This window comes from Ostrea edulis, chromosome 7 (genome assembly GCF_947568905.1).
Source record: "Ostrea edulis chromosome 7, xbOstEdul1.1, whole genome shotgun sequence".
Classification (NCBI taxonomy): Eukaryota; Metazoa; Mollusca; class Bivalvia; order Ostreida; family Ostreidae; genus Ostrea; species Ostrea edulis.
The window spans coordinates 54600328-54626307 of record NC_079170.1 but is presented as its reverse complement, the minus strand read 5'-3'; the positions used below and the strand labels follow the sequence as shown (position 1 = coordinate 54626307).

At 34.8% G+C, this 25980-nt stretch overlaps 1 protein-coding gene across 1 annotated transcript in view; it reads right to left on the bottom strand.

Moving 5' to 3' along the window:
• Positions 1-25980, bottom strand: part of LOC125653646 (uncharacterized) — a 276533-nt gene that overhangs the window by 90210 nt on the left and 160343 nt on the right. Inside the window, exons 36-42 of the mRNA XM_056145758.1 lie at positions 24112-24202; positions 20836-20888; positions 20679-20731; positions 20217-20475; positions 14564-14682; positions 14256-14341; positions 8933-9033 (exon numbers count right to left, since the gene is read on the bottom strand). Of these exons, the coding sequence (XP_056001733.1) occupies positions 8933-9033; positions 14256-14341; positions 14564-14682; positions 20217-20475; positions 20679-20731; positions 20836-20888; positions 24112-24202 (762 nt within the window). The remainder of the gene's footprint in view (positions 1-8932; positions 9034-14255; positions 14342-14563; positions 14683-20216; positions 20476-20678; positions 20732-20835; positions 20889-24111; positions 24203-25980) is intronic.

Here is a 25980-nt window from a genome sequence, read left to right as displayed (position 1 = left end):
ATTAGATATCAAAAGTTATGTGAAGTGAAGCAGAACCACCAGCTGATTGCCGATAGGTATACTTTAATTTCATTTGATTTCATTTATAAAACGCATTTTATGTGATACAAAGTAAATTGGGACAATTAATGCTCTTTTATATTTGTAAATGTTCTAAAGCTTTCAAGATCTGTTGTTTCTTACTTACATGTATTAACGGTCGCTTTACATGCACATGATCATCGATTGGATAGGCCAGAGAGAGAGAGAGAGAGAGAGAGAGAGAGAGAGAGAGAGAGTTCCATAATATCCGAGATGTGTCACTGGTTAAGTGTTTCTGCACAGGTAAGTCGTATAACAAGAGGTCCATGGACCACAACGCTCACCTGAGTCACCTTAAACTCCTATTCTTCAGAAGATTTTTCAAAGATCTATAGCTAACGTCTTTAATCCCAATGACAAATTTTGATCCTATATCACGACTCCAACTTAGCCCCATGGGGTTGTGATTTAATTGAGCTTGAATCAATACAACATAGGGATGTCTCAACTCAAAATCACTAACATATCCTTGCTATTCTGGAGGAGATTTCCCCCCTTTATTCATGTATTGTGTAAAATAATTTGATCCCTGATTTTAGCTTTTTCCTAATATAACCAAGCGACGTAGGTTTTATTATTAAATTTATTAGGAACTAAAGGCAATGGCAGATCTGAAATTAACAAATCACACACCACATTACATATGCAACAAAATATACAATTACATAAATTCATATTCGTATTTCCCTTTAAAGAAGTCAAAATATTCCAATGAAATGTATATGATCGACTTAATTACTTTACTTAAAAAAGTAACAAAATTTATAGTCCTTGATCAAAAAAACGGCCATTTCATAGCAGAGAAATATACTGATAAAAAAATAGTTCAACGTACATAATTATCAATCAGTTAATAATAAACATTTCAAATATATACCTTAAGGTGTGGCACAACGGGCAGCTACATGTATAGGTCTACTCCCTCTAAAACAAATTTCCCGCACTGATGAAAATAGCCCGCGAAACTTATTTAAAGAAGAAAAAGTGATTAAACTGGTTTTAGCTAGAGTGAGTGAATTCCTACAACCAACCTGGCCAATAGAATTTCATTCAATTAATATAGCACAGCTTAGTATTGAAAAATGTAGAAAATTCAATTAGATATAAAGATCACCCTGCCACACTAACACGCAATTATTCTCATGGTAAATTGGAGCCCAAGTGGTATAACTGCCTATGGATAATGCTTGCATGTTAAAAACCACTGCTGCTGCAGAGAAAAAGATGCTTGCATACTATATGACTAATTATGACCTTGTTGTTCTTGAGAATAACAATTTTGAATCAACACTCATTAAGGAAGTTTTCACATTAGTTTAGTTTTTCCTGGTTCAGTGGTTCTTCAGAAGAAGACTTTTAAAAGACGCCACCATCTTAAAATCATTTCCCTTTTGAAAATGGTGCGACCCTTCATTTGAACAACGTTAAATCCCCTTTGCTCAAGGATGCTTTATGGCAAGTTTGGTTGAAATTGAACATATGGCTCGGGAAAAGTTGAAAGTTTATGGACGGAAGGACGCCGGACTGAATGTGAACAGAAAAGCTAACTGGGGCTAAAGTGAGCAACCCCCCCCCCCCCCCGAAAGAAATATATCCCTGAAAACTCCAGAAAAAGCGGCGTCGGCCATCCAAACGGAACAGTTTGCATAGGGAGAACACCGATAGAGACAAAACGAGTAACAGGGAGCAATCGGAATATACCTTGACCGTTGATTTACAAGTAGCATAAACGATTTTCCGATGGTGTGTTTGATTTGGGAGATGCTGCAAGAAGTGCAAGACCACAAAATACGAAATCCCACAGTCAAGACATATCGTATTAGTATGCTTGGGTTGTGTTTCGGTGGTCACGATCTTCAGTAATATAAATAGCAAGTTCGTGCAGTATTTGTAATGTTTTAAAATGAATCTTCCGTTTTCAATATCCTCACTGACGACAGTAACTGGTATTCTAGTGTATCTGATGACTGAGATGAGAAGTGTATACAGTAAATGATATTCTAGTGTGTCTGATTGATGGCTGAGGTGAGAAGTGTATACAGTAAATGATATTCTAGTGTATCCGATTGATGGCTGAGGTGAGAAGTATGTACAGTAAATGGTATTCTAGTGTATCTGATTGATGGCTGAGGTGAGAAGTATGTACAGTAAATGGTATTCTAGTGTATCTGATTGATGACTGAGGTGAGAAGTGTGTATAGTAAATGGTATTCTAGTGTATCTGATGACTGAGGTGAGAAGTGTGTATAGTAAATGATATTCTAGTGTATCTGATTGATGGCTGAGGTGAGAAGTATGTACAGCAAATGATATTCTAGTGTATCTGATGGCTGAGATGAGAAGTGTGTACAGTAAATGATATTCTAGTGTGTCTGATGACTGAGGTGAGAAGTGTGTATAGTAAATGGTATTCTAGTGTATCTGATTGATGGCTAAGGTGAGAAGTGTATACAGTAAAATTTAATGATATTCTAGTGTATCTGATGACTGAGGTGAGAAGTGTGTACAGTAAATGTTATTGTAGTGTATCTGATGACTGAGGTGAGAAGTGTGTATAGTAAATGGTATTCTAGTGTATCTGATGACTGAGGTGAGAAGTGTATACAGTAAATGGTATTCTAGTGTATCTGATTGATGGCTGAGATGAGAAGTGTATACAGTAAATGGTATTCTAGTGTATCTGATTGATGGCTGAGGCGAGAAGTGTGTATAGTAAATGGTGTTCTAGTGTATCTGATTGATGGCTGAGGTGAGAAGTGTGTACAGTAAATGGTATTATCTGTTGGAATTCCCATGGGCACGAAGTGTGCCCCTTTGTTAGCTGATTTGTTTTATACGTGAGAAGAAAAAAATCTCTTGCTGTGGCCTTCAATTCGACATTTAGATATATCGACGACGTATTATTTATTAACAATGATAATTTTCATTCATATGTCGATTCGATATATCCTAGTGAACTCAAAATTAAAGACACCACAGAGTCATCCACTTCTACTTCATTGAAAGTAGATACTAACGGCAAACTAACAACTCAACTTTATGACAAACAGGATGACTTCAACTTCCCATATTTATATATGTAGCAATATGCCATTATCACCTGCATATGGTGTTTATAACTCTCAACTGATTCGATACGCAACAGCTTGTTTTGCATATAGTCAGTTTTTAAATCTAGGCAGGCTACTGACAAACAAGTTGATGGTGCAGTGATTTTCATAACAGTCTCGTTTAAAATAAGTATTTCACAAATTCTATGGTCGTAATAATGATCTAGTTTGCCAATACAACCTTCATTGGGTCAAATGCTCTCTGAAGTGTTTCATACCGATTGTTAGCACACTGATTTTGACAACGGATAATTCCGTTTACCTCAGCAAGATATAGGGCTCACAGCGGATGTGACCGATGAACAGGGGATGCTTACTCCTGCTAGACACCTGATCCCATCTCTGGTGTGTCCAGGGGTCTGTGTTTGCCCAGCTCTCTATTTTGTATTGCTTAAAGGAGTTATGAGATTGATCACTGTTCGTTATCTTCACCTTTCATTATAGTGCATCTGATTCATGGCTGAGGAGACAAGAGTGTGCAGGTGACAAATAAGAAGTAACGATCACCTATAATAGCAGCGTTACAGGAACGTTCATCTGGCTAGACGTCAGGCTGCGCCGTGCAGCATGTACATGTAGAGTATCTATGCCAACAAGTATTATGCATTGCTAATATATTTCTATATTTACATTATCATGGTTTATAATTATCATTTCAAATAATAACAATATGCTACAGAAAAAACACACAATATTTTTATTTTTTTGTCACCTTAAATGTATGTTTTACTATGAACAGAAAAAGTAGGTGGGATATAATTTTCCTGTCTGTCATTATGGATTTCCTGTATGTCATTATAGATTTCCTGTATGTCATTATAGATTTCTTGTATGTCATCATAGATTTCCTGTATGTCATTATGGATTTCATGTATGTCATTATAGATTTCTTGTATGTCATTATGGATTTCCTGTATGTCATTATAGATTTCTTGTATGTCATTATAGATTTCTTGTATGTCATTATAGATTTCCTGTATGTCATTATAGATTTCTTGTATGTCATTATAGATTTCTTGTATGTCATTATAGATTTCCTGTATGTCATTATGGATTTCCTGTATGTCATTATAGATTTCCTGTATGTCATTATAGATTTCTTGTATGTCATCATAGATTTCCTGTCCATCATTATAGCTTTCCTGTTTGTCTTTATAGTCCTCCTGTGTGTCATTATAGATTTCCTGTATGTCCCTTACCAAAATTGTGAAAGTTATTCTATATAATTTACACAAAAACTTCTGATAATCATCTCCAGCAAATAAAACAGGAAAAGGCTATTGATGCAAAAGAAACTTTATTCATAACAATATTTCAATAACACTAAACAAACATATATGGAAATAAATATTAGAATTGCAATATCACAACAAACAGCTTAAACAATACACATCTGAAAGTGACAACACAGTAGAAGGCACACATTCTGGAAAATGAAGTGAGGGTGACTCATATAAAAATCCACACCCTGTTTTCTGTATCATGTGTAAGGACTTGATTTAACCAAGGTTGTGTAACATACAAAACTCACTACATATTCAGACATATGATGTATAAAGAGGCCTCAGGACCACAATGCTCATTTGAGTCAAATTAACTCCAAAGATGAATACAATTCACAAACTTTGATTCCAAAAGGCTTTATATGACATGAAGATTAGCCAATCAATACAAATGTTTATCATAGAGCAGTCATATTAGACATTTCATATTTGCACACATCCCCATGTATTTCAGAGACATGTCCTTTACCCTTACTCCTGGGGAAACAATTTGAATTTAACAGTCTACATATGTGCTCTCATTTTCACTTGAAATAATCTAGTCTTATTGTTCCAGAGAAGATTTTAAAATGGTTTCCTACTAATTATTGCAATGGAAGTTTATAGCCCCTTAATGGCCTCATTCTGAGCTGGCAGTTTATCATTAGAGCCTGAATCTACACTATATGATGAAGTTTCTGTGCAAGTTTTGCAACTCTACATCTAGTGGTTCCAGAGATTTTCCACCAAGCTGACCTCATTTTCACTATTTCTAATTATTTCCCCTTAAAAAGGGACATTGAGTCAAATTCGGTAGTCAAGACAGCCAGCTTGGAGTTCTTCAGAACAAGATGAGGTACATTTGCACCAGATATCATTCCATCTACACATCTGTACCAGATATCATTCCATCTACACTGTACCAGATATCATTCCATCTACACTGTACCAGATATCATTCCATCTACACTGTACCAGATATCAGTCCATCTCCACCCACATTTGTACCAGCTATTAGGCAATCTACACAATTCTCCACATTTGTATCAGGTTTCAGCCCATCTACACAATTCTCCACATTTGTATAGGTCCATCTACACAATTCTCCACTTTTCTACCAGATATCAGCCCATCTACACAACTCTTATGCATCAGAAGCAAATGGTAGATATTTTTGGAATATTAATCTTTCAGAATGTGTGTTCCACTTCTTTTTAGATTTGATACATTATACTAGTTATACTAGCACAGCTGTAAAAAGTAGAAATGTGAAGTGTAGTTTGGTCTACAGTATTTTAATTTCATACCTACTGATTGTATCATCCATACCCTTCCTTCAGCTCATACATTTAATATTATAGCGACACCTTGAGAAAGACAGTTTAAGAATGTCTATAGATCAGGATATTAATTGGGCAGACAGATGATGGACACACTTTGATCAGAACGCGCCAATGAGCCTTTGACTCGGGTGATCCAAAAACAAGATAGAGGATTGTAAATCCAGAAGAATACCGGGCATCGTTTTCTCTTTTCAAGTTTGTACATAAAAAGTGTGCAACAAGAAAAAAACTACATAAATTAAAATATCAAAGAAAGAATTCATTAACTACAAAATTAAAAACTTCACAAAGATACAGTATGTGATGTGTGCTATAATACTCATGAAAAATTTACTGATGGAACCCGCACTCTCATTTTTGATTGAAAGGAAATTCAGGCATCAAGCAAATGGAAATGTGAACGAGTCAAGTCTTGAACTAACTACAGAGTATGGGAACATTGAACTTAAAGTTTAAAGTTAGTGTACAATGCATCAATTGTGTTATAGTTTTTGTGATCATATATTGATACTGCTATATAATGATATAGTCCAAGTCTAAAAAGCATGAGTCTAAAAAGTACGAGTCAGTATGTCATTACAAATGCATAAATACTTAATTTGAGAAACCCTTGCCCATAATGTGACCTTTAAAGAAATTCTAATATATAATGTTACCTATAAAGAAATTCTAATATTATAGGGTTATTGAACTTATATTGGTGAATATTGGCACGAGTTGGCTGTGAAAATGCACAAGCTTGCGAGTGCATTTGATAGCCAACGAGTGCCAATATTCACCAATATAAGTTTAATAACCCTTTTATCATATAGCTAAAGTATTTAGTTGTTAAACTATATCCCTTTTCACTCAAAATAGACAAGAATTCATCAATATTGGCATCTAAGGTGAAAGTGTGCAATATCAGCATGCATTTCTTAACAGTTACTGTTTAATATTAAACCCGTCGTCGTCTGCCATTTTGGCTTGTTTACGTCGTTACGGTAAGGTCAATATTGGACGCTCATACTCGGAATGTTTCGGGTGCACACAATTTACGCAATGCAAGGTTAGCGTTCGATAAATTCTCAGGATATTGAACGCTAACATTCTCTAGATTTTACGCAGATTTTATAATAGACTATTTATTGGCTATATAATATATAATGTTACCTATAAAGAAATTCTAATATATAATGTTGCCTGTAAAGAAAGCTAGTCTAATATATAATATTACCTGTAAAGAAAGTATAATATATAATGTTACCTATAAAGAAATTCGAATATATAATGTTACCTGTAAAGAAATTCTAATATATAATGTTACCTATAAAGAAATTCTAATAAATAATGTTACCTATAAAGAAAGTCTAATATATAATGTTACCTATAAAGAAATTCTAATATATAATGTTATACCTACATGTATAATGAAATCCTTACACATAATGTGATAATAATAAGAAACTCCAACACATTATGATATATAATTAAAAAATACTAACAGTATGTAATGTGACATATAAATAAAAAATTCTAACAGTACTATTGTGACGTATAATTAAGAATTTCTAACAGTAGATAATGAGACGTATAATTAAGAATTTCTAACAGTAGATAATGAGACGTATAATTAAGAATTTCTAACGCGTAATGCCTGATTGCCATGCTGCTGAGTATTGCATTTACATATACACTACAATGTGTAATCTATCAGTCAATAGTACTGAGCTTGATACAACACAAATTGATTTTAATGGCACATTCCTATGCACCAATTTACAAAAAACAACAAACAAAAACTGAAATATGAAATGCAAACAAATAAAGCAGAAAATGAAATAATTATGTACCGAGAAGATTTGTTCACCAATATCCTCATTGTTGTGTGGATCACTAATTTGTTGATTAAGTATGATTGTTGTGTTACTGATATTATCAGTGTGTTACTGGTGTTCACAATTTATAGTATATATATTGTTTTCTTCACTTACACCGAGTGTCCCCCCCCCCCCCCCCCCCCCCCCCCCCCATTCAAACTCAACAGTTAAAAAATTATTTTTGTATTGAGTAGTTTTTATATTAATATCTTTTTTTCAATTAGGATGTCAAATTTAAGATAAAAGTTTAAATGGAAAGCTTACTAAATGTCAAGCTAAGACTGAGCGTTTTGAAGACGTCACTATAGATCAATGGCTAATCCAATCCATAGTTTGAACAATGTGTAGTTCCAAGTACCATGTCACTGTGTAGCAAAATGTGTAACATCAAAAACTGCTACATGTAAATACATACACAAATAAACCCCTGTACTGTACAATAGTCTACACATATACACATGTAACAAAAAATTATTTCATCAGGACATTACAATTTCTCTTTCACAAGCGTATAGATACATGTACTTATCAACAATATATACAAAAACATAATAAGATAACTAAACGTCCATACATAAATTTCACCATCTGAAAATTAGACATTGATCTTGCGTTGATCAATCTGCTGCAGGAAATGTCTTCACCCACTATTGTCACTAGCCTTATCAGACCAGTATATAACAGTTCCTGCTGCCTGACTGAAAACATATTCTAATTAACTTTCATTACAACTGATCTAACAACAAATGTATATGAACAAGTTTAACATTAAACAGCTTTCTGAATCAACCTGGGTTACATTACAGTAAAAATAGCAACAAGTGATCAATGTCTTAAAAAGTTCATGGAATACTTTGTGAATTTCATTTGTTTCTAACAAAAAAGCGTAATCACATCTTATATATCTACATGTACCATATTCACAAGGTTACGTGAGGAAAATTTATACAATAACAGTGAAAATAACTGTTGAGCATTTGAGGTCAAGGTGAAATATTTTGGATAACATTACTGAGTTGTTCATGCAATCCCAGTACTTTCTTCTTTCTTTACAGGAAACTTGAATAACTTGATACAAAAACCTATGATTCAGTAATACTACTACTTTACACAGTAACATAATACCCATTCTACTACTGGAAATAAACATAATTATGCTTCTTTCCTTTAATGATCAAAATTCATTTCAAAGAAATATTACACATTAATGAAAAATCTGAGATGATAAAAATTGCATATTGTTTCACAAAGATTGCCGCAGAAAACCGCCATGTCACAGGAGAGAGGACCTGCTGTAGAAAGAGGTCAAGGCCACAGATAGCACAAGGACAGGCACAGATGCAAGCAGTCCACAGCAACCACAATCCTGTATCTCCTCCTGTAGAGAGCAGGGATAGACATCATCAAACCCAACAATGTGTGCGATACAATCACATTACAATTCATGTTAAGGTCATACGTGACAGTTCACAATTTATAATTTTTGGTGACATTTCAGGTACAATTCAATATATATGCATTTATATTCTATATGGTATCAGCAAACTTAAAGAAGTCCTTCAAATCCTGAAACCAAACCCTTACCCCCAAGGATCATGAAATATACAATTTTGGTAAAGGACTACCTACTCCTTCTAAATATTCATTAGTTTCAATTTAGTATTATCACAATTCACCTTTGAATTAGAACGCTTTGGCCGATATAGTATTGCATCGTGTGACGACACAATTGAATCTTTGTAATACAACTGCAAAATGCAACAGAAACTCTCATTGGTTCATATGTATAAGTCCGCCCAAATTCCCTTATACGGGAGTAGTCAGTATTTGAAAACATGACGACCAGATCATGGCAGATGGAAACAAACTTCAAAGGAAGAAAGAGAAAAAGTTGTATTCTTGTGTTGTTGTCTCATAAATTTAATATAAAAAAATTCCTAACATATTTTCCTACTATACTTGTGTCCAAACATATCTTCAAATATTTATTAAAGCCCCATACGACCCAAAAACTCGCAGCTTTTGATGATTTCGTTTGTTGAAGTAGCCATGTTAGGTAGCCAGTCAATTCGAATCCAGGTTCATTTCCATACTGGCACAATAGCGTCTAGATGTGAACTAATACCCCACAAATATTTTAGCTAATATATCATCCCAGTTCCATTAAATGATAATTATTCAAATAGCTAAACTCAACGGCAATGCGGTTTTCATTAGTCTGGGCTGGTCTCCATCTCTGCCGCACGAGTGTTAAGGACCATAATATGGGCATATGTAGCATTTTCATTAATCAAGAGCTTATTTTACCTTTACAAAAACTTTATTTTTTAATTTCTATTAATTATTCGTGTTGATAATAAATGAAGAGCGAATACATAACTTACAACCAATTTTATGAATAGCAACAGAGTTCGAATTGACCGCCTACCTAACATGGCTACGTCAACAAACGAAATCATTTGAAGCTGCGAGTTTTTGGGTCATGTGTGGCTTTAATGAATATTTGATGGTATGTTTGGACACAAGTATAGTAGGAAAATATGTTAAGATTTTTTTTATATTGAATTTATGAGACAGCAACACAAGAATACACCGATATCAGGCCTCAACCGTGTTCAGCTTTTTGTGCCCCGTAAATCGAAGGTTTTTATAAGAGGTGGATCTGTAGCTCTCTGTTCCGTCACAATATTTTTTCAGAGAGCTACAGTTCTCCAGCTAGTAATTTTCTAGTCCGTCCATCTTATCTGATCACCTGACTTCACTCGAGAAAGTGGGCGGGCTGTAATCGGCAAATGATAACTCTTGGTGTATTACATCAAACATGTCAGTCAAAGTCTGTTCAATCATCTCATTCAATTGTGTCATCACAGTACGCAATACTATATCGGGTAAAGCGTTCTAATTCAAAGGTAAATTGAGAGAATGGCATTACAGCAGATATCATTTATATGTTTTGCACATATACACTTTATATACCAAGCTTGGCCCCACCATGAAGTCAGAACCTCTACCCTGGGGATCCTGAAAGTGAAGTCAGAACCTCTACCCTGGGGATCCTGAAAGTGAAGTCAGAACCTCTACCCCGGGGATCCTGTAAGTTACAATGTTTGCTGACCGAGGCCTTCCTGCTCTATATCACTGTGTATTTAGTTTATCTTAAAGATATGAAGGTGTATAGAGAAGAAGATTTTTGAAAATTGGTCAATTTTTGCCCCAGGCCTGAAGCCCCGGGGTGCAGGAGTTCTGAAATTTACAATGTATGTCCCCCATGTCCCAAAGATGCTTCATACCGAATTTGAAAAGAATTGGAATGGTAGTTATCAAGAAGAAGCTAAAAATGTCTATTGTTCACACATTTAATAACTGACCATTTTGGTCCAACCCTAATACCAAAACCCCTACCCCTGGGATCATCAAATTTACAATTTTGGTAAAGGACTACCTGCTCTTTCTAAATATCTATTTAGTTTCAATAGCACAAAAGAAGATGTTATGTAAGTGTTTTACACATAAACGCAATATACTAAGTTTGTCCCCGTGCTGGGGTCAGAACCCCTACCCTGGGGATCATGAAATTTACAATTTTGGTAGAGGCCTTCCTGCTCTACATCACTATGCATTTAGTTTTTCTTACACAAATGCAGTTGTAGAGAAGATTTTTGAAAATTGGTCAATTTTTGCCCAGCCCCCAAGGCCCAAGGTGTGTAGAAGTCCTGAAATTTACAATTTATGTCCACCTTGTCCCAAAGATGCTTAATACCAAAGAGCTAGAGCCATGAAAGATCAAAATCGGCCCATTCTTTGAATTTAATGAAATTGTCCAAATTTAATCTTGTACTTCATGAACAAATGAAATATACCATGATATTGCTTCCTTTGATGGAAAGGGTTACTTGGAAAGTTGCCTTTGTATAACATTGTGTCGGCAGACAAGATATAACGTCATTAAATTAACATGTACGGGGGTTGTCCCAAAATTACGTGGACAAGCGGTGTTTTTCAATAATTTAACATCACTGAGAAATCAAACTTTTACAACATGAAGAGCAAACAGTTTTCAATAAAAATATGTAAAAAGTTTTAATATTAATTGACACTGAATAGGAAAAATTCAGGTTTTTCATTATAGGGAACCATAAAGCGGCGCAGTGTAAAATAAAATCGATTTAATATAATCGAAACGAAATTACAATTGCTGGAGAGAAAAAAAACTTTGTTCATTTTATTTCTGACAGTATATTTTTATAGAGGAATTTTGTTTAGATATTCATTTATATACCTGGAATTTTTTTTTTATCATTATGACGGAATATTGTACAAAAGTGCATGTATAAATTATATGTAATTGTTTGTTAAGCTACAAGGTATATATAATATGTGTGTAACATTCAACAAGACATTTTTGTATCATAAACATTACATTGTAAGCAAGTATTTTGACATTATCTACGAACATACAACATTAATTTCATATCTATAGTTATAAATAGGCTCGTCTTGTAACTACAGTCGTCTGCGAAGTCCTATATGCAGCCTATCTTTATGTACACTATTAACTCGATATGTTCTATATTTGGGGATGGGTATTAAACATGGGAAAAATACGATACTGTACTTTACTCATGACATCAAAATTTAATTATTCGATTATCATAAAACTAGGCCATGTACCGAACACGGCATGTTGACGCCCAGTCCCGGCCATTTGTTTACATGCATCGGTGCGGCGACCTGTCAAAACAGTGGCGGATCTGCATAGTATTCTTTGTTGATCATATGTTTACATAAAGTCAAGTCGTTAGATAATGTTTTTGGCATAATCATGTTATTCGATCCGCGTACTTAACAATATCGTTATCATGGTTATACGTATAACGATATATAATTATAGATGGTCGGCACATAGTCTAAATAGTAACTAATACTTTTATATTTTACTCATGTTCACTAATCATGCTATTTATTCCGTTTTTAAAAGTCACATTTACGGAATAAATGCTATCGTAAAGTCCGCGGATCGAATAACATGATTATGCATGTTTTTAGATAACAAAATGTAATCACTTAGGCCTACCTAATAATTCTGGAATTCTGGAAGAAAAACGTTTCTCGTGTGTTTGGAAAAATTCATGCCGCTGAATCCGGCCCGTTTACGATTTTGATTTTATAAATTGTTTACATAACAACAACTATTTAATTAATTTTCGATATGAGCAAGATTACAAACCACACAATTTTTTATACAGAAAAATGTTATGTATTCAGACAACTCATTGTCCAGATATCGTCGAGGTTTACATTCTTGCTTATAGTAAAAAACTCAATACAAATGCTTGAAAATCGATAAATTCCCATCATTTTCCAAATTATATGCTAAATTTGGAGCCCAATATCTTGCTAAAATAAAAAAAAATTGGATCCCCCCCCAAAAAAAGAAAAAAAAGAGAAGAAAATCTTGTTACAGCAAGATAGGATGAAAATTAAAAGATTTGATCCATTGATTGTAATTTTTACACATGTGTAATTTTCAAGGAAAATGGGGGCCAGTTTTTGTAGCTTGTCCTATCTAGTCCTTTACCGGTTATTGTATTGCGCTTCCATGGTTACGGAATTTATGTGACAGTCAAACATCAATTCATCGCCGAATTAAAAATAATACGAGAGGATAATTAGTGTCAAGTCTTTTGATTATTTTATTTGCATATTCAACATTTGAGATAAATTGGACCTATCTTTAAAAGCAAACACATACAATGTCATCACATACATCCGAAATCTATATTTCATTCCTCCATCATATATGTACATAAAACTTCAAAAATAATTGGGATATCTGCTTTGAGATCCTATATAAAAATCTATCATTGTATAATGTTTTATAAGGACACGTCTATCTTTAATATGAGAAACTGTCATCATTCGATGCATAAATTATGTTTATGAAAGACCTAAAGCAAGAAATTTACGTATGGCCACTTTCATCGAACAAAATAAATCCAACATTTATTTACCCACGTCAGAATTTTTAATTTGTTCATATAATGTGGCCAAACTGAAATTTTGAATCAAAGTTCCAATTTGTCATTTTTAGAGAAAAATGTGCGAACGTCACATGGTATGACATGTATGGCACAGTTATGACGTCACAGAATTAACATTTTGATATGAATACGTTCACTACGATGTGTATTGACAATATTTAGTGCAATATTTGTTTGTTAAGTTTCAGATAATTTTTCATAAAAATACAGGTCGATTTTGACCTTTCGTAGCTCTAGCTCTTTGAAAAGAATTGAAATAGTAGTTATCAAGAGAAGCTAAAAATGTTCAATTGTTGATGCACAACGATGGATGGCAACCAATTGCAATAGGTCACCTGAGTTAGCTCAGGTGATCTAAAAATTATAATAATGTCTTATCACCAAAAGCATGATTTTATCATTGCAATGATTTCTTACTTTGGTGTATAGATAAACAATTAATCTGTACTGATTAACTTTGTGTGGTGTACACAATCTGTACTGATTAACTTTGTGTGGTGTACAAAATCAGTACTGCTTACCTTTTGATTGCGATCTACACAAAATCAGTACAACTTACCTTTTGATTGCGATCTACACAAGCAGTTTCTACTTTTACTCGGTTGGAGATCTCTTGCATCAGTTGACAATTCTCTGTCTGATTATGTATGGTGGGTTAAGAAGATTGTTTTTTTGTTGCTTTATGTATACATATTTACCAGTGCTCTTTAGAATTAATGTAAATCTTCTAATTTCTTCATCTAATTTTACACAATCCTGCATAAAACAGATCGACTGACAAACACTTTTTTTCGAGATGGATACCAAATTAAACCTCAGGATTAAGAATTGAGAAATGGACAGCATACTGTCCAAGACAAAGGATATATATGATGGGTGTGCCCTTCATTGTGGCCACTTCATTGGTCACTTCTGTGCAGTTACAGTCCCGATCAGCCGCCAGCAGCATTAGATTAGTGTTCTCTATCCAAACAATGGCATAGCTCCTGTCAAGAGGAAAAACTAATCAGGAATCCCATCAATGCTCTCTAATCTTTCAATGTCAGTCAAATATTGTATATTGTTTTGTTTTTTAGACCACAAACCTTCCGAAAGTAAACTGGGAAACTTTCTCACTTACCGGCGCGAGCGGGATTCAAACCCGCGCCGACCAAATGCCATGTGACTTTGAGTGCGATGCTTTAGCCACTTGGCCACGGAGGCCCGTTGTATATTGTTAGTATAAATACATCAGAAAAATCTAACCTACATGTAAGCACAGAACATGTATTGTAAAATTCACACGAGAAGACAAAACATTTGGAGAAATTATTGCCGCAAAAAAAAAATTGAGAAATATTGTAGCCATATGACCCCCCCCCCCCCCCCCCCCCAAACGGCAAAAAAAAAAAACAACTTGAAGTCTCATAACTAAATCCTGTAAAATTTGTGTAGAATCAAAATTGTGGTGGAATATGATCAACTACATATTGTGACTAACAATCTTGCAAAATTTGAACAAAATCCATACTGCGGTCGCTGAGGAGTTGCGCCCACAAAGTATTCCTATAGTGTAACATGTACAAATTCAACAAAGTCCCATATAACTCCTGTAAAATTTGTCGAATCAAAATGGCAGCACAATATGATCAACTACATATAATGGTAACTAACAATCCTACAAAATTTGAACACATTCCGTTGTGCAATTTCAGAGGAATTGTGTCCACAAAGTCAAGCAGGACGGATGGACAAAAAAAAAATTTAGGAGAGAGAGAGAGAGAGAGAGAGAGAGAGAGAGAGAGAGAAAGAGAGGGGGGGGGGTAGTTAAGTATCCATACTTCAGGTGCCTGTGGCCCCACCCTACTTCAGTGGGCAACAATTTCAACAAACTTATATCTGCATTACCTAGGTATGTTTGTATATTAACAAGTTTAAGCATGTAAAAATTTGATCCCATATAGTGGATCCATCCTACCCCTGGGGACTATGATTTGAACAAACTTGAATCTTAGTAACTCTATGTCAAAAAGCTTTAGTTGACATCGATACCAATGGTAGAGAGTCCGTAAAGAGCCAAGTCACTATTGGTGCTTAGTACAGAGTGTACCTGGGTATAAATTAGATGGAAGGGAAAAGGCACATTTAGACGCGTATCATTGGATGCAAGGCGTGAAGATTTACCGATATCCTCAAGATATTCCCTAGATTTATATTTCCCTCACCAGCTCACATACAGACCGTGAAACATGGTACTACATCTCCAAAGCGTTTTGTTTCGTTCCGTGCAAACAGTTCGATCACTGTTCCATGCAGACCGTTCAGTGCAAACCATTCACTGTTTTGTGCAGACCGTTCAGTGCAAAAATCTTTCCGTGCATGATTATGCCATGCCCATAGAAACGTGCTGATCGTTCAAACCATGCCCTTAGAAAAGTACAGATCGTGCAAGTCATTTCGGCATGGGATCTAGAACAGGTAAACATTGTTGGGAATTTGAGCATTTTATTTCAAAATGTCTCCAAGACTAGCTTTCAACAGTGAAAATCTGCAAATAATCGAAATAAAACATTTTATTATAAAAAAACAACAACAGGCAGAGCAAAATCCGATACCATCACCCTTGGTAGTTTCTAGCAAGTACAGAGACATGTATATCTCTGCCCTCGGTATTTTATATATATATATATATATATATATATACATGTATATATATATATATATATATATATATATATATATATATATATAGTATATTTGTATGATCATGTTTCCATTTTTATATAAAAAAATATTTTCATCATTTTTTTTTATCGAAACTGTCTTCATAATGCAAAGACCGATCTGTGTAACTTGTATATTCTACACAAATTCCAATGTGCTTTTTTTTTTTTAATTACCACAATAGAGGTCAGCTAATCCAGGTATTTGAAATTAAAATTCGTACATAAGGTGTGAAAATCGGCGGGGGCAATTGAAATACATGTATGACAAAAGGTGTTTATATCTTTGTTTCTCAAAAATACAGTTTTCTATAGGTTTAAAATTGAGGCAAATGAAACAATCTAATTAAAATTGGATGTTAGATCCCCTCGCATATATCTGTTGATCATTACTGTAGTTTAATTTGTCATTATTTGTTTTATCTATTCATTTCATTATTTGTTTTATCTATTCATTTATATGTTTGATTTATTTCTCAATCTGTTTCAATCATATTTTGATTGTTTTGCATTTTTCCTTCTTATCTAAGGTGACAGATTCTTATCGACTCACTAATACGATGTCTAGATTCAACTCCCCACCCGAGAATATGTTCCAGTCTTGCCTGACGAGAACTTTTTAAAAAAAATCATTTTATCTGTTCCCATGCATACACGTATGTAAAAATGTACAGGTTTATTCAACATCTGTCTTGAGAAGAGGCCTGGAATATACAAATTGCACATGTGTTTTAACGGCACTCAGATTTATTCCAACGTGTTCATAAGTCATTAAACTATTCCTAATTTAAACTAACCCGAGGATGAAACAAATAATGCCGAAAAAATCAAAGCGTGCAGGTCATGCCTAGCGTTTCGTGCAGACCGTTCACAACCCTCTCCCCACCCAAAAATGTTTCAATCTTTCCTGACGAGATGTTTTTTGAAATCATTTTATCTGTTTTCATAAACATACACATGTATACAAACTGTATATAAGGTTTATTTAACATCTGTCTTTGGAAAGAGGCCTGGAATATGCAAATTGCAAATGCATTTTAACGGCACTCAATCAGTGAATGTACAAAAATAGCGAAACAGACACGACAATTTCATACTCAGTTTCAATGAATTTAATAGAGCAATGAATCAATAAAATTTGTTTAATCAATATTCTGTGACGATATGAATTTTGCATATTTTTCTTTTATTTCCGAAATTTAAAACAAAAATCTCATTTGTTTTCATTCCAACGTGTTCATAATTCATTGATTTATTAATAAGCAAAATTAAAATTTAACGCGTCGTACATGAGCAATCATTTTAAAATGAATCATTATCATTTCTTTCTTAATCTTTTTTTAATATCTAGAATACTGCCATTTGAACCAAACAAGAGGTACTGTGAGCAATGCTCACTAAGAATACCCCCCCCGCTTACCCCAATCTCTCAAAGGGTGTTGGTAATAGGTATAAACTACCTCTTTTCTGAGTGTAAAAAACAAATGGCATGACAAACCGAACCATATTGCTACTTCGATGTCCAGTGCGCGTGACCTTTAACCTTTTTGACCCCAAAATCAATAGGGAACATCTTCATCCCATGGGTAGTCCATATGTATGATATGGTGACTGTAGGTGGAAAGGATAACGCGTTAAAGCCCGGAAACCATATTGCTACTTCGATGTCCAGTGTGCGTGACCTTTGACCTTTTGATCCCAAAATCGATAGGGAACATCTTCATCCCATGGGTAGTCCATATGTATGATATGGTGACTGTAGGTGGAAAGGATAACGCTTTAGAGCCCGGAAACCATATTGCTACTTCGATGTCCAGTGTGCTTGACCTTTGGACCCCAAAATCAATAGGGAACATCTTCATACCATGGGTAGTCCATATGTATGATATGGTGACTGTAGGTGAAAAGGATAACGCTTTAGAGCCTGGAAACCATATTGCTACTTCGATGTCCAGTGCGCTTGACCTTTGACCCCAAAATCGATAGAGAACATCTTCATCCCATGGGTAGTCCATATATATGATATGGTGACGGTAGGTGGAAAGGATAATGCTTTAGAGTCCGGAAACCATTGCGTCTACAGACGGACGGACAACCCGATTCCAGTATACCCCCCCCCCCCCCCCCCCAACTTGTTGCGGGGGGGTATAATAATATCGAAAAAATCAAAGCGTGCAGGCCACACCTATCGTTTCATGCAGACAGTTCACAAAGCATGCAAGCCACACCTACAAAGTGGTCAGCATTTCATACAAAGCGTTTCGTGAAGAATGTTCAGTGTTTCGTGCAAACCGTTCCGTGCAGATCGTTCAGTGTTTCGTGCAAGAATCGTTTTGTACCGTTCCGTGCAAGTGGTATAGTAGTACGCTTCAGGGTCTGTAATTTAACCAAATGCATTTTCCTATATAATGGTTGTAATGATTCCTTTCTTTCAATGATAGCATTTTAATGCAGGAATTTAATAGCAATTGAAGTATCCCATGATTGTTTACTTAGTTGTTATTGTAATCCAGAAGTGACATGACCTACAAATTACTTTCAACACACGATAGAAGTCAGAGGAATGCTGGACAACTCGCCCCCAAGACAACTCGCCCTCAAGACAAGTCGCCCTCTCTCAGGACAAGTCGCCCCTTCTCTTGAGACAACTCGCCCCCAATATTATATATAAATATATTATCACATTTTATTTTCGTTTTGTGTGTGTGTGTGAGTAATTGTACAAAAATTTACACTGTTAACCCCATAAAGATACGTCTTTATTTCATACTTTATACACAGATTTAATTATTGCATTTCAGAAAAAACTATATTTTTCATAATTCATTTGGCAAGGAAAATTACATTGACTGATCTTCAGGTAATTGATTACATATCTCCAATACTGAGAAAAATTGGGGGGGTTGGGAGGTGTGTGTTTTATCGATAGAGTATACATAAGTGTAAATGTGATATTCTGATACATGTAATTATCTTTAAATAATGCGTTCCTCAACTCAAATATAACGGCTTTACTTACTGTTTTTTTAACGCGGCGATTTTAAAGTGAGAAGTACTCTGACGATGAGTACCTTAATGTTTGAAGAAAATATATAGCAGCTTGGGGGAAATCAAACAATTAGATTTAACAACAGACGCAGATTATAAATAATTATACTACGTCCGCTGTAGACCAAGCTAATACTCTCCCTACCAAAGGCTAACTAGCTTCCGCTGAAATCATATATTTTACATGTACATAAAAGTGATGGTGAATTTACTGAACCCAAACACTGGATATTCACTAAAATCTTTCGTCTTGCATAAAAAGACACGAAGTTCGGTGTTTATGTGAACATGTCTTTTTGTCTGTGATGTACATGTATATATTATCTATAAGAAATTTATGAATTTTTTCTAATACACCTCTTGGATTTAGACCTAAAATAATAATTGTAAACATGTATGATATGAAAGGGAGAGTTATATTAAGAGAGGGGGCGAGTTGTCCCAAAGAGGGGGCGAGTTGTATTAAGGGCGAGTTGTCCCAAAGAGGGGGCGAGTTGTCTCGAGGGCGAGTTGTCTTGGGGGCGAGTTGTCCTGATACCAGTCAGAGTGGATCCGTATCTCGAAAGTCCCGTATTACGAAGACAGACAACGTACAAATTTTGATCAGAAAAGCTCACTTGAGCCTTCATCTCAGGTGAGCTAAAAAATTTCCTTTCATCTGAGATGAAATCAAATAGTTTATGGTGCACAAGTCCCCAATTCAGATGGCATCAATCCTCCCCCCTAATTCTGCAGTGCCTATATCCTTCAATATCTGTGGACTCTCTCACCTGTTACAGTTGTAGGGAGTGCAGCCTCTGATTGTCCCATCATGGACAAAGCCATCACGAGAACGCCGGTTACGTTTCTTGAACACTTTAAAGTTGGCACGGTATGCCCTCTTAGTCATATGGCAAGGCACTAGCTGAATGTCTTGGGGTTTTTTGTAACAATAATAAGTTCGAGCAAATGACTGGTAGGCTTCATCCATGTTTTCCACTGACACATTAAGGCCCAAAAACATGCATGTACCATCATTTATGGGGGCAGCTGGAAATATGAAACAAGATACGTATATAAAATCATCATTGTTCCAAGTTACGACTTTCCAGTAAAAACTCTCATTCAAGTTGTTACGACTTTCCAGTAAACACTCTCAAACTGGGGGTACAAAATCAAGCAGCATTTTTTTTTATCAACTTAATGGTTTAGCACCTTCTTGTGGCATATCCTTTCGTACTAATATGGCTTACCTGATGCTTTTTCAGAGTAGAACCAACCACTCAACCCAACCTGAGACACAGTTCTGCAAGAACAGAAAAACTACCTTGATTATTGCTGTTCATACAGGTTCTATAACATCTTTTGTATTAACTCTTTTATAACATGCTTTGCAGTTTGTGTACTTACAATAAAACTTCCATAACTGACCAGATTAAAATATTCACAAGTTTCTTCAATGGCTGAAAAAAAAATAAACAAGCATCCATTTCAATATCATTAATTCTGATCATTTCTTCTATTCTTCCATTAAGTATCATGCAAAAGTAATAAAAAAAAAAAAAAAAAAAAAAAAAAAGAAAAAGAAAAAAAGAAAAGTTCCACTCTTGGTGCCATTAAGTTACAGAACTGGGAATTTTGACTTTTAAGTAACACCCTTGAGTCTTCATAATCTAAGGGTGTTGCTTTACTATTTCAGTTTAGTCCCACTTAGGCCTCTAAATTCTGAAAAGTTCAGCATAAGAGGTTCAGGTCTCAAAAAGAAATATCACATGAACCTCCAAGTAGCCATTACCCACTCAATACTCTGGAGGTCTGGTCATTCAAATCATTTCAATTTATGTTCAAATCCTTTCTTTCACACAAAAACAGACAATAATTAATCATCAAAGTGATGTTTATATTTGGGACTCAATGATGTTCCACATCGATCAGGTTTTTATAACTTTTAATTATAAAACAATGAATTATTGCACCACAATTAAGGAACATATTCAAAGCAGTGATGTTCAAAGAAGGACAATAACACAATATTCCCTATCAAACATCACATTTTATTTGTTTAATATGAAAAATTTAACATCTTATGGAGAAATTTTTGCCAATTCTTTTGAGGAACTACATAATTTTTTTTAACTTGAGCACAATAAGATGCTCATAAAATTACACCCTATATATTCGCAAGTAAAACTTGATCCTTATTGTGGCCCCAACCTACCCCCTGGGGCCATGATTTTTACAAACATGAATCTGCACTATGTCAGGAAGCCTTCATGTAAATGATAACTTTTCTGGCCCAATGATTCTTCAGAAGATTTTTAAAAGATTTTCCCCATTATATTTGTATGTAAAACTTTGATCACCATGCTTTTTACAAACTTGAATCTGCACTATGTCAGGAAGCCTTCATGTAAATGATAACTTTTCTGGTCCAATGATTCTTCAGAAGAAGATTTTTAAAAAGATTTTCCCCTTTATATTTGTATGTAAAACTTTGATCCCCTATCGTGGCCCCATCCTACCCCGGGGTTCATGATTTGAACAAACTTGAATCTGCACTATGTCAGGAAGCTTTCATGTAAATTTGTATTTTACTAGTCCAGTGGTTCTTGAGAAGAAGATTTTCAAACAGAGATTTTAGCTATATATTTGCATGTAAAACTTTGATCCCCTATTGCAGCTCCATTCTACCCCCGGGAGTCATGATTTGAACAAACTTGAATCTGCAATATGTCAAGAAGCTTTCATGTAAATTTCTACTTTCCTGGCTTAGTGGTTCTTGAGAAGATTTTATAAGACTTTTCCTTTATATTTTTGTGTAAAACTTTGATCCCCTATTGTGGCCCCATCCTACCCCCGGGGGGCCATGAGTTTAACAAACTTGAATCTGCACTATGTCAGGAAGCTTTCATGTAAAACTCAGCTGTTCAGACTCAGTGGTTCTTGAGAAGAAGATTTTTAAAGATGTTCCCACTACATTTGTATGTAAAACTTCGATCCCCTATTGTGGTCCCTATACTACCCCTAGGGGCCATAATTTGAATAAACTTGAATCTGCACTATGTCAGGAAGCTTTCATGTAAATTTCATCTCTTCTGGCCGAGTGGTTCTAGAGAAGAGGATTTTTAAATGACCCCACCCTATTTTTGCATTTTTATGATTATCCCCTTTTGAAAGGGGTATGGCATGTCATTAGAATAATCTTGAAAGCCCTTCACCCAAGGATGCTTTTTGCCAAGTTTGGTTGAAATTGGCTCAGTGGTTATGGAGAAGAAAAGTTTACAGACAGACAAGACAGATGATGGACAACAGGCGATCAGAATAGCTCGCTTGAGCTTTCATTCTGGTATAATATTGCTAAATAGTATACACGAACATGCATATCATACCATTGATTGATTAAAGTTTACATTGCTTTTTCTTGTTTGATAATTTTTCATCAATCATTATAACGTAATCAATGATAAATTTCTCAGTGAGCCTTCCACTCTGGATATTATTGAGAGTAAAGTACAACACCATCTGTATTGCATGCACATACAGGCTCACTAGATCTACAATGTACTTAGTGTAATGTGTACACATACAGGCTTACTAGATCTGGTATGTACATATCTACAATGTACTTGTGTATTGTGTACACATACAGGCTCACTAGATCTACAATGTACTTAGTGTACTGTGTACACATATAGGCTCACTAGATCTGGTATGCACATAATTATCTACAATGTACTTAGTGTACTGTGTACACATACAGGCTCACTAGATCTAAAATGTACTTAGTGTATTGTGTACACATACAGGCCCACTAGATCTGGTATGTACATATCTACAATGTACTTGTGTATTGTGTACACATACAGGCTCACTAGATCTACAATGTACTTAGTGTACTGTGTACACATACAGGCCCACTAGATCTGGTATGTACATTTCTCACATTTTCAGCAGTGCGAGATCGACTTTACCCATGTGAGACAGCCATGTGAGATTTTTCTGTCTCACACTGCTGCGACGTCATTTGATTGTGACGTCATATATTTTCTATGATTTACGTTACACGGTGAAGTGAAAATATTTTGCATTGTTATCTTTAAATTTTAATGTATATAGCTTTCTGTTGGACAACCTTGGGCTTTTTTTAAAGTTTACACTTACAGTGTAAACCATTTTCGGGTATGCTCATTCTGCCTATCTAATTAGTTTCTGCATCAAAGTTCAAATGAGGATTTTGCTAATTTAGAATATTCTCAAAGCTCCTAAATTTATGCACTAAACTGTAGGTAAAATGTGAGAAACAATCCTTCATTATTTACACGTGTGGGATAGGGAAAATCTACCTCTGGAACAAGCTCATCAGTGTAGCTGGCAAAGCCTTGTCCTAGACTGCGAATCTTGTCCCCTCGGTGGAATTTCCCTATTTCACACTCGTACTAATGAAGGATTCTATTAATCTACAATGCACTTGATGTGACATCAGCAAACACATGAGCTGTTGAGTCCTTAAGCTTGGTTAAGGTAAATGAAAAGTGAAGATAACAAACAGTGATCAATCTCAAAACTCCTATAAGCAGTACAAAATAAATAGTTGGGCAAATACAGACCCCTGGACATTTTTCTTCTTCTTCATATGAATACTCTTCTTTTTCTCCATAAATAACAGAATAATTTGCTTTTACTCACGTTGATTAAGAGTGCAGCAGAACTGGGCTCCTCATCTGTTTCTTCATCATAGCTCTCCTTACACTCTGCTTGAAAATCAGTGTAGCTCTCTCTGAGAAAATCATAAAGCTTAAAAATCAGTGAAGCTCTCTTTAAGAAAATCATAAAAGTTTGAAAATGAGTGTAGCTCTCTCTGAGAAAATCATAAAAGTTTGAAAATCAGTGTAGCTCTCTCTAAGAAAATCATAAAGCTTGAAAATCAGTGTAGCTCTCTCTGAGAAAATCATAAAAGCTTGAAAATCAGTGTAGCTCTCTCTAAGAAAATCATAAAGCTTAAAAATCAGTGAAGCTCTCTCTAAGAAAATCATAAAAGTTTGAAAATGAGTGCAGCTCTCTCTGAGAAAACCATAAAGTTTGAAAATCAGTGTAGCTCTCTCTAAGAAAATCATAAAGCTTGAAAATCAGTGTAGCTCTCTCTGAGAAAATCATAAAAGCTTGAAAATCAGTGTAGCTCTCTCTAAGAAAATCATAAAGCTTATAAAGTCAGTGAAGCTCTCTCTAAGAAAATCATAAAAGTTTGAAAATGAGTGTAGCTCTCTCTGAGAAAACCATAAAGTTTGAAAATGAGTGTAGCTCTCTCTGAGAAAATCATAAAGCTTGAAAATCAGTGTAGCTCTCTCTAAGAAAATTATAAAACTCTTTAGCACACAACAGTATTTTTCCCAGGTTCATTACACAGGTTCGCAAAAACGATATGAGCTCGTAGCACAGGATCATAATTATGCAAATTAGGTAGGTCAATTATTCATGTGCCACATCAACAAAACAATGTCATCCTTTGAAATTGTTAACATTAATGGTAAAAGACCTTGTTTTGTCGCCAAGGTTGTTCCAAGAGGATTTTGTGAAAAAAGTGAGGATGACAGTAACGAAAATGAATGATGATAGTAATGTAAAACTTTCGTTACTATCATCCTCGCTGTTTTTTCAACGACGAATTTTCTGTTCATATGAGCCGTATAAAAGATAAAATAACACCTGATCGTAATTGTTGCTAGTGTATGATATTTCTTACCTACATATCATTCGCAAATAAACAATACAAATAGATATAATAAGTAAATGTGGTCTTTCCGGAATTTCCTTCCGCCATCTTGGGATGATAGTAACGATCGTTACTATCATCAGTTTAATACCAGTGATAGCGACGACGTCACAATGGAATTGAAAGCAAAAAAATTTCTGTGACATTCGGCAGATTGTGAAATAGACTGGAAATTAAAATTTGTGTTTAATGATATTTGTGTGATAAATAGAATTTTATACTCGTGCTTATTAAATCTCATATGTCGTAAGCACTTGTTTAAGATCCTCAATATATCATATCTTCAAATGCTGACTCAAAGCACTGATAGACTTTGTTCTTTACATGTACAACGTATTCTGTAAAAGTATATTCTACATGATATTTTTCGGTGTTTTTTAAGCACTGTGATATAATGTGTATCTCATTTTGACAAGCTTCACATTCTGACATAGTTAAAAATATATTCCCTTGTATTCGTGTATCATGTAAAATGTGATAAATAAATTCCCTTGTATTCGTGTATCATGTAAAATGTGATAAATAAATTCCCTTGTATTTATGTATCATGTAAAATGTGATAAATAAATTCCCTTGTAATTGTGTATCATGTAAAATTTTATAAATATATTCCCTTGTATTCATGTATCATGTAAAATGTTTATAAACAGATGTTTGTAAAACATATATGCCTCCCATGGTGTAAAATTGAAAAGGGTTATACACATGCATCATTTCATAGTTAGTAGTATCACCAATTCAAAATATTGAGCAGACATTATCTTCCTATGTCAAGAGTGGATTGA